The sequence below is a fragment of the Ruditapes philippinarum genome, unplaced genomic scaffold, assembly GCF_026571515.1.
Source record: "Ruditapes philippinarum isolate M1 unplaced genomic scaffold, ASM2657151v2 ctg2734_1_1_1_1, whole genome shotgun sequence".
Taxonomy (NCBI): Eukaryota; Metazoa; Mollusca; class Bivalvia; order Venerida; family Veneridae; genus Ruditapes; species Ruditapes philippinarum.
The window spans coordinates 59576-70629 of NW_026855872.1; the positions used below are offsets into that span (position 1 = coordinate 59576).

The window sequence follows — 11054 nt, forward strand, 5'->3', positions numbered from 1 at the left end:
GATTATATACAGAAAATTCAAATATAGATGAAACTCCTATAAAAGACATCATAGGGGAAAATGAAAATAAATTAACTGAACTTGATTCTCAAATGTTAGAGGACGAATGGACAATTGATGAGTTAAATATTGCTTTAAGCAACATGAAAAATGGTAAAAGTCTAGGTTTAGACGGATATACAGTTGAATTTTTTTACATTTTTCTGGAAAGATCTCTCAATTTTTGTTATGCTCCCCGAAAAATTTCGGGGGAGCATATAGTCGCCGCCTTGTCCGTCCGTCCATCCGTTCGTCCGCACTCACAGGAGAGTAATTATGTGACTAGAGGGACAATAGGTAACTGTTCTTTCTCTTTGATGTCATTCATTCCGTAATGCTTTTATGTGGCTATTTTCTTTTGTGTGGCTAAAAAGAACAATAGAGAGAACAATAGAGTAGCCACATAATTACTGTCCTGTGAGAACGTCCGTCCGTCCGTCCGACTCCTTTTCTTGTCCGAGACATAACTTTGAAACAACAAGAGGTATCAACATGAAACTTTGTAGGTAGATAGATCTCATTGAGTAGGTGTGCAGTTTACAAGAACCGTAACTCTGCCTTGCCTATTTTTTTAATTATTCCCCTTTGTTTATTTTTACACTTCGAACTTTGTCCGGGACATAACTCTAAAAGTATAAGAGGTATCAACATGAAACTTTGTAGGTAGATAGATCTCATTGAGTAGGTGTGCAGTGAAGAAAAACCGTAACTCTGCCTTGCCTAATTTTTTAATTATCCCCCTTTGTTTATTTTACACTTTGACTTTTGTCCGGGACATAACTCTAGATGTATAAGAGGTTTGAAGTTGTTGCCCTTAGTTTATTTTTACTTTTTGACTTTTGTTCGGGACATAAACCTATTAGAGATATCAACCTGAAACTTTGTACGTAGCTAGATATCATTGGATAGAACTGCAATGCTTAAAGAACCTAAACAAGGCCTGGTCTAATTTTGGAGTTATTGCCCTTTGTTCATTTTTTCACTTTGAATTTTATTCGGGACATAACTCATCAGGGAACTTTATAGATAGATATATCTCATTGAATAGAAGTGCAGTGCAGAAAAACATAACTCCGCCTTGCCTAATTTTGGAGTTTTTGCCCTTTGTTCATTTTTTATACTTTCCTGTGTCCAGAAGCTTCTCGGGGAGCATCACCCGGTTCAATCGGTTCTTGTTTCAAAAACTCTTAACTTTGGCTACTTTAATGATAGTTTATCTGTCACTCAGAAACAAGGAGTTATGGCGTGTCTGCCTAAACCGAATAAAAGTAGATTTTTTATGAAGAATTGGCGCCCAATAACACTTTTAAATGTAATTTATGAAATGGCTTCTGCTGCTATAGCAAACAGACTGAAAAGAGTTTTAAACAAAATTATTTGCCAAGATCAAAAAGGTTTTATCTCAGGAAGGTGTATTAGTGAAAATATCAGATTGATATATGATATTCTTTTTGAAACTAAACAAAACGATATACTAGGTCTTTTACTATGTATAGATTTTCAGCAAGCTTTCGATTCAGTTTCTTGGCAATTTATTCAGAAAACTTTAGATTATTTTAATGTTGGTCCCTCTTTCAAAAAATGGATAAATCTATTCCAAAATGGGTCAGAAACCTGTATCATACAAAATGGTCATTTATCAGATTTCTTTAAAGTTAAGCGTGGTGGTAGACAGGGAGACCCAATTTCACCTTTAAGTTATATCTTTATATTATGTGCGGAAGTTTTGGGTTCAATGATTAGGAAAAATAATAATATTACTGGCATATCGATTTACAATAAAGAATATAAGTTAAGTCAGTATGCAGATGACACACAGCTGTTTTTAGATGGAACTGAGAAATCATTAGAAAATTGCTTGATAAATTTTATGCTATTTCTGGTTTAAAGATAAATACTGAAAAAACAAGGGCATTTTGGATAGGGTCGAGAAGAAATTCAAATATTAAATTATGTCAACAGATTGAATTAGACTGGTCTAAATCTCCAATAGAAATATTAGGAGTAATATTTTCCGCAGACGTTGAGAACATTTGGGACATAAACGGACATGAAATTTTTAAGTTAATAAATCTCAAAAATTAATAAATGTATGGTCTAAGCGTAATTTAACTCCTTTAGGAAGAGTCACAATTATAAAATCTTTGATTATTTCAAAATTTGTACATTTGTTTATGTCATTGCCAAATCCTTCAGATGATTTCATTAAACAAATAGAAACATTATTATACCAGTTTTTAGCTCGACTATTCGAAGAATATGAGAGCTATTGTAGTCGCCCCGGCGTCGGCGTCGGCGTCAGCGTCCGCGTCGGCGTCTGCGTTGGTTAAAGTTTTTTGTAAAGTCAAATATCTCAATTATTGCTTGAGATATTCAATTGAAACTTACAATACTTATTTATAGTAACAAGGTACATCAGATTGACAAGTTAGATAACTCTGCCTACAATATTGACAGAATTATGCCCCTTTCTAACTTAGAAATTTTGGTTAAAGTTTTTTGTATAGTCAAATATCTCAATTATTGCTTGAGATATTCAATTGAAACTTACAATACTTATTTATAATAACAAAGTACATCAGATTGACAAGTTGGATAACTCTGCCTACAATATTGACAGAATTATGCCCCTTTTAAACTTAGAAATTTTGGTTAAAGTTTTTTGTATAGTCAAATATCTTAATTATTGCTTGAGATATTCAATTGAAACTTACAGTACTTATTTATAGTAACAAGGTACATCAGATTGAGAAGTTGGATAACTCTGTCTACAATATTGACAGAATTATGCCCCTTTTTAACTTAGAAATTTTGATTAAAGTGTTTTTGTATAGTCAAATATCTCAATTATTGCTTGAGATATTCAATTGAAACTTACAGTACTTATTTATAGTAACAAGGTACATCAGATTGAGAAGTTGGATAACTCTGTCTACAATATTGACAGAATTATGCCCCTTTTTAACTTAGAAATTTTGATTAAAGTGTTTTTGTATAGTCAAATATCTCAATTATTGCTTGAGATATTCAATTGATATTTACAATACTTTTTTATAGTAACAATGTACATCATTTTGCAAAATTGCATAACTCTGTCTGCAATATTTGAAGAATTATTTGCCCCTTTGAAACTTAGAAATTTTGGTTAAAGGTTAAAGGTCTTCGAAACTTTACACATGTACTTAGGGTCATAATTTGAGGGTCATAACTGTATGTCACTGACCAAGTTCCATAACTCTATCTTGTATTAAGACTGATTCATATCCCCTTTTCTACTTTGTCTCCTGGTTAATGTTTACATGCAAGTTTTACATATCTCAATAACTATTAAAGATATTTATTTAAAACTTCACATATGCATTTAGGGTCAGAATTGTAGGTCACTGACAAAGATCCATAATTCTATCTTGCATTTAGGCTGATTGTTGTTCCCTTTTTCAACGTAGAAATTCATGGTATTAAAAGTTTTGCTTGTAAGCTGTTATCTCCATAACTACTGAAAGGTTTGTGCCTTTTTTGGGACAATTTTATGCATTCATAATAATAAAGCAGTGATTTACTTGATAAAACATCTTAATAACAAGCCTTTGTACCTTTTCTGTCAATTTAATGTATGCATAGGTAATTAGTATTATTATACTCAATAAAACACCCTTGTGACATTACCTTCAGAATAGTCAAGCCAATACTGTATAATTAGACTCTTTCTAAGGCCTATAACATGAATTTATAAAAAAAGATTAGTCCTTTTGTGAACTTAGAAAATTTAAAATTATCAAGGCTCTTTTACTATCAAGCACTTAGAATAGTCGAGCGTGCTGTCCTACCGACAGCTCTTGAAACATGAGTCTTTTTTAACAGTTTGCTTTTCTTATTTTATAGATGTGATAAACAGAATATTATATTCTTGTATATTATTCAGTACTAAATTTATAGAACTCGTTGAATAAAACAATATAATTTTATTCAACTCGTTCAATAAATTTAGTATTAAACTTCTTTTATTCAATATCCTCAATATATTTATAATCACTTGGTGTCATATCCAGATAAAATTTAAAATCAGCTACTACTATATTTTAGAGGCGGGTCAGACAGCACAGATGTTAAGCTGGCCTGGCTCTATACTGGTGGTAAAGGCTAGTTAAGTTTTGCATTCTAGCAGGTTAAGGTTGATATGAAATAATGATACATAGTTTTAAAGCCTTGTTAATATACAAGGAAAACATGATACATAGATTTAAAGCCATGTTAATATACATAATACAAGGAAAACAAAATGTAAAATTGTGCAATTGTTTAATATTAATATTACATCATTTGTATAAAAATTTTCGTGAAAATATCCAGATATACAATAAAGCTTAATGCTTTAGTATGTTTAGCAGAATTTTTTTTTTTACATTTTTAAGCTAAAAGAACAGAACAAAAAAAAACACTTTATAAAAAATGTTTTTTTTTTTGGGGAAAAAAGCACCAGAAACATAGACTTCTCATGAAAGTTTAAATGAATGAAAACCAGTTTTTGAATTAGTAGTATTTCTTTAGTTTAACATGTCATGATAGTTTGTAAGTCCCAGATACCCACAAAGTTGTTGACTAAGGCTTACTGTAGCATTTATTGCAGGTTATTTTTGTCAAACTATGTTTTAAAACCACTCCGACTCGGGAGTGTATCCTTTGCTCGAGTCAAGGTCTATAGAAAGAAATGAAAATATTCACATTAATTTTGAGTCATTTTGGAGAAAAATTAGCATGATTTAATCATTCAGTTTTTGCTGTCTTTTCTGTTTTATTTTCATTGTCAGTGAGAGTGGTGTAACTTATGAAATTCTAAGAGGAGGTACACAGAAGGGCGCTGATAAAATGATTGACAGCTTAGGATTTACCTATACTGTTAAGAAGGTACAAAGAAAGATTTAATTTGTATTACTTCATGCATAAAGCGACCAATCTATGTTATTTATTGTATGTTTTAGCGAAACTGGTGTAACATATGAGATAGTGCGAGGAGGTACATCAAGGGGAAGAGATAAATTGATTGACAGTCTGGGCTTTACTTACAATATGAAGGTACTTTGCTGTTGATAATTGCTTTAATAATATTCTACATGTATGATAAAATGGGAGCAGTTACAATCTGGAGAAACAAAATTATGTTTTCATTTTTTTTAGGGTTTTGAAATATTGTGTTATCACTTGTCTCCTTAGATTTGATCAGTTTAATCAATGATATTTAGTTTAAACATCATTTATTTATCAAAGTTACATCACAATATATATGGATTAATGATATTTGGAAACAGATTTTTGATTTTCAAGAAGTTTTCTATTTTGCCAACATTAAATTACAAAAAGAAGTATAAACATATATAAGTACTATTAGAAGAAAAAAGTTTAATAAATGAACAAAGAAATTAACTTTTCTGTGCTAGATTTAATCTTTCTTGGTTGGGATGCAATTTACATTCTGAGCTGCAAGTTAAAAAATAATTTTCCTGACCATGTTATGTAGCACTATTATTGCATTATTGCTATAAAAAAAATTGTGAAAATATGAACATCTATCAGTAATTGGTCCAGCTGGCCAGTATTGTTGTGTTGTTTGACCGCAATCAAGCCATTGGCTGTCAATGCTAGTATTTTAATAATGAAACCTTTTTAAAGGTTTACAGTAGCTGAAGTCATTGCATAAAAAAAAAACGCATATATTTATACATCATCATGTTACTTGTGTGTTAAAATGATTGTTTTATATGGTTTTATATAGTTTTATATAGAAAGAACTGAAATGGAAATGTTTTGTAAATTCTAGCAAGGAAGAGGTAACAAGAACCTGACATACTGGTGGTGCGCTATACGTAACACTCATTTAAGATGTCCAGCATCGGTCGTACAACGTGGTAATGTGTTCATTAGAGGGAAGAGGAAGCATGAGCATCTAGTCGGACAATCTACACCTAAACCTTCAATACACGGTGCCGTTAAACGAACACCAGTTGGGCGACCTCCAGGCTCTTCAAAGTACATATAATATATTGTAGTAGCAGAAGTAACATAAGAGTTTCTTTGATAATAAAATTGCAAAACATTCACATACTTTAAAAGTAATTACCTGCCGACCAAAAAGCAAATAAATAAGCTTGAATATATCATTGGAAGATTTAACTGATGTCCATATTTTTTCCTAGACAGAGTCTTTGTGACCAAGTGATAAAGATTGCTGTTATTCATTGTTTTTACCTCATTCCTAAGGGGTTGCACTTCAAGTTATTTCGTGTGTGAAAGCAATTCATCAAGCATGTAGCTTAAGGAATGCCAATGTCATACATTGGTAGCAGCTCATCTTTGAGATCAAATTTTATGAATTGTAAGAAGTAGTTTGTTAGAAGAAAGTTGTTAACTATTAAATTTTTTCTTAAACATTTTAAAATCAATGAAATTAACTCTCTTTGGCTATGTTTACTAGGTTATCAATGCAGCCAGCTAAAAAATCTAATACCAGCACGCCGAACTACAGGATAATAAAGGAAGGATCTAAAGCTGGGAAAGATCTACTTAAAGATCGATTTGGCTACACATATACACAGAAAAAGGTAATGAAGTTATGTTTGCATCATTTCCTTCTTCTTTGTTTTGTAGGGGTGAGGTATAGGTATCAACTGAAGCATAATTGATGAATATAATTATGATCTATTATATACAGTTAAACTTCGTTCGCTCGAACTAGGATTGCTCGAATACCTCCCTTCGCTTGATCTCACTGCCCAGTTCTGGCAAAGTTCCTATATAATATTTATTGTTCTACCTCGGTTTGCTCGAACACTCGAACCTGATCTTTTGTCCCTTCGGCAGAAATATAGTGAAAATCGCACCTTTTCGGTCAAACACAAAAGACTACAAAAGTTGTGGGTCAACATGTTCTAAATAAGTGACAGCCAAGAATACATGTATTTAACACCTCATGATAGAGGCAATTAAGGTTAATTGATTCAAAATTAGAGGTGTTGTAACCAATTTGTTATGATAATACTGTTTATTTGCCGTCTTTAGTAACGACAAATAGAAGATAACTCATGAAATAAGTAAAATGTGCAAAAGTCAATAAATAAATGACCTTTACCCGGATGGCTTTAATTACAGCCATAGTGCATGTAACCTGAATTGTATCAGTGTTATCAATTTATAGAATAATACTTGTATAATAAATGACTACAAATAGATGCTGCTGTAAATGTTTTTTTATTCAGTATTTTATTTATTCATTGTTTAAGATAAAATTTATCCCAAAATAAACATAGGAATATATTTTTAACATTGCTCATCAAGTTTGGAAATTGATTGCCCAATCAAACTCAACCAATTTCAATTTGAATGAATATAGATTTACACAGTGTACCGTTAATACTCATTTGCAAACACTGGAATAATAATACTTAATATTTAAAAGAAATGACGTATTCAACGAACTGATGTACAAACAACCAATTGACATATTAAAGCTGGAAAACCTTAAGGTCTATGTCCTACTTGATAATGGTTGAACCGTGGTGGCTCGAATTACCGATCTGTCGAACAAATTTGCACAGGCCATCCGAATTCAATAAAACGAAGTTTGACTGTATTTTCAGTTACTATTACATGTTAAATAAGTTCTGTTTGTGTTAACATGGTTAAAAAAAGTTATGATAAAGAATTTGTTATTGATATTAAGGAATTCATTGTTGAGCTTTTATTGGATTGGGCCAGCATGTTGCCTGCGGAAACTAATGGAAAATTTTGAAAAAAGTCAGAATGGTTTGAGATTGCCACACGTGCTCGAATTTCCTTGTTCTTTTTTTAAGCTCGACTTTTCGATAAGAATAAGTAGAGCTATTGTAGTCATCCAAGCGTCGGCGTAACCACTTATGTTAAGTTTTTGTAATAGTTCAAATATTTTCAAAGTCCATTGACATATGGCTTTGAAACTTTGCACACTTGTTCACCATCATGACCCCAACCTGTAAACAGGAGGAGGTAACTCTGTCAAGCATTTTGACAGAATTATGCCCCTTTTTCGACTTAGAATTTACGTTAAAGTTTTTGTAATAGTTCAAATATTTTCAAAGTCCATTGACATAAGGCTTTGAAATTTTGCACACTTGTTCACCATCATGACCCCAACCTGTAGACAGGAGGAGGTAACTCTGTCAAGCATTTTCACAGAATTATGCCTCTTTTTCCACTTAGAATTTACGTTAAAGTTTTTGTAATAGTTCAAATATTTTCATAGTCCATTGACATATGGCTTTGAAACTTTGCACACTTGTTCTCCATCATGACCCCAACCTGTTAACAGGAGGAGGTAACTGTATCAAACATTTTTTTTACTATCAAGCACTAAGAATAGTCGAGCGTTGCTGTCCTACCGACAGCTCTTGTTATGGAAAAAAGGTCCAGATAAAATTAAAAGATCAGTTATAGATAAAAATATAGAGACAGGTGGTATTAAAATGTTAAATGTTAGAGCCTTTATGAACAGTTTAAAGTTAAGTTGGATTGAACGAAAATGGCGAATCTTGGGTTACCCTCTCTCGTTTGAGTATAACCAAAGTGGTAAAACTTGGTCCTGGTTATGCATCAGTTATATCTGAAGAACTTGCAAATATTTTCTGGAAACAAGTGTTGAAAACATGGACTAACTTTTGCAAAAAAGTGAACATAGAAAGTATCGAAGATATATTATATTCACCATTATAGTTTAACACTAGATTCCGTAACACTAATTTATTTTTTAACAATTGGATACATCGCAATATAATAATTATTATTGGTTTATATGACAATGACGGTAATATTTACAGTATTCAAAAATTGAAAGATATATATAAGATAAGAGGCACATTTTTAGATATTCAACAAGTCATCGAGTCCATCCCTTTTTTATGGAGAGAAAAGATTAGGAACAGTAAAGATAAAGTATTTTTATACAAGCAAAACATTTCATTAAATCCCTATCTTAAATGTGTTATACATAACAGTAAGGGTTGCAGATTCTTTTATGATATCCTTATTGACGCTGACAATTTAGTTGCTCCTAACAAATGGGTAAATTCTGTAGGACCTATATCACAGAAGGAGTTTTTAAATTATTGTACAAGCTTAAATACTGTGAAAGAAATAAAGTTGAAAGATTTTTAATATAAGATTAATCAAAAAGTTCTTGTGACAAATACATTTTTACATCGAATAGATATTAAAGTTTATGATTTATATATGCTCATATTGTAACATTGATAGGGAAGCGATTGAACATTTATTCTATCAATGCCTATATACAAATATTTTTCTTTTAGAATTGTAAGACTGGCTTAGAGAATTTGTTTTGTCGAATTTGATATTTCAGACATGAAAGGCATACTGTTCTCGTATTATGGAAAACATTCCATTTTGAATTTTATAACATTATTAGCAAAATACTATGTTTATAATAAAAAATTTTAGAAAAAACTGTCAAAATTACTTAAATATAAATATGTTTTTAATATACTTAAAAATTAAATTAAAAAATCAAGAATACATAGCTTTTTTAAATGGAGATGTAATTTCTTTTCATAATTTGTGGCAAAATTTTATTAAAAAATTATCCCTTGATAATGAGTAACCTTATATTTTATATCAGAATACCGATAAGGAAATTAAAACAACATAAAAGATTTTTAAAATAAAATCACACAACCTAAATGAGAAACGTACATACAAGCCTCTATACGAACAATGTTGTTGTTTTGTTTGTTTGTTTTTGTTTTTGTTTTGTTTTTTCAATGTGAATTTACATTAATATATATCTTTTCTCATTTATAAGTAAAAAACAAATACTTATGTGCACTTGATTATATTTATTATATATATTAATCTTGTTGCATTATTATGTAGCATGTCATAATTTTATAGCCCATGAATTATTATAATTTACAATTTACATAATTATGTTGTCCTTGTCATATTGTGTATATATTGTTTGTTAGAAAACTTGTAAGGTGAAATAGCGGATGGATCCCCGACCCTATTTTACCTATAGACGAGGATTTTCTAGAATATTTTACGAATTTAACTTTATTTGATACGAAATTTAAATAAATTATCTGTGTACTTTTATTTCAGGTTTTGTGTTTTGTTTTTCCCTTGTAGGTTCAACTTTTAATAATACTCTATGTGTGTTCGAGAAGAACTCACGTCCTGGATATTGATGAGTGTTTGGGAAGCAGACCCGAATACGTTTCAACTGGTGTCAGAAGTGGGAATAAAAGTTATATATTTCAACAGATAGTCTGCAGTTCTAGAACCTGTAGAGACACAAGACCAGAGACGGAAACCATATTTTATTTATCACAATAATACAATTCGTTCCGTTGTATTGTTTTGCAACATCTCGAGTTTCTGCTTTTTATTGTTTTGTTGTCAAGGTGCTGACCATTAACAATTGTTAATTGGATTTATTATAGCTTTCTTCCAATGAATTTTGCTGCCAGCATTCCTGACTGATCAACCTGAAAGCAGAAATTCATTTTACCTTGTTTGATTTATTTTTGATTTTCACTGTACATAATAGTAAAGATAGTTGAAATATTACCAATGGCAGAAAACCAGATAGAAGTTGATACTCTGATTCACAGACCTTATGTGTCAGCTTAGTTTGACATTGTTTCACAATATACAGACCAGTTCTCCTGCTGATATTTCTTATAAAGAAACTAGAATGCTTAGAATAGTGGAACAATATAAAGAAGCTATGTTCTATGTAAGAAACTGTAGAAGATTAAATAGATTTAATAGTATTGAATAGTATTGAAAAACAAATAACGATTTCGAAAACCGAAACAAAATTCAGAAGAACATACAGACAGACGTATATGCTATGGTGACTGGTGACAATAATGTACTTTTACAAAGTAGTATAAATAATAGTACTGTAGTAGTTAAACCACATACCATTGATGGACATGATGACTTAAATGAGTTTCTTATCTCATTTC

The 11054-nt window shown here is 30.9% G+C and overlaps 1 protein-coding gene across 2 annotated transcripts; it reads left to right on the forward strand.

Annotated features, from left to right (window-relative positions):
- Positions 1–4702: 4702 nt before the first annotated feature.
- Positions 4703–6731, forward strand: LOC132744671 (uncharacterized). Of its 2 annotated transcripts, none has more exons than XM_060733430.1 (3): positions 4703–4944; positions 5855–6063; positions 6509–6731. In XM_060733430.1, exons 1-3 carry the CDS (start codon positions 4906–4908, stop codon positions 6714–6716), a joined length of 456 nt encoding a protein of 151 aa, XP_060589413.1. In that variant the 5' UTR covers positions 4703–4905; the 3' UTR covers positions 6717–6731. The 2 variants fall into 2 exon arrangements, with proteins under 2 accessions (XP_060589413.1, XP_060589414.1); XM_060733431.1 differs by lacking the exon at positions 4703–4944 and adding an exon at positions 5025–5112.
- Positions 6732–11054: the final 4323 nt, after the last annotated feature.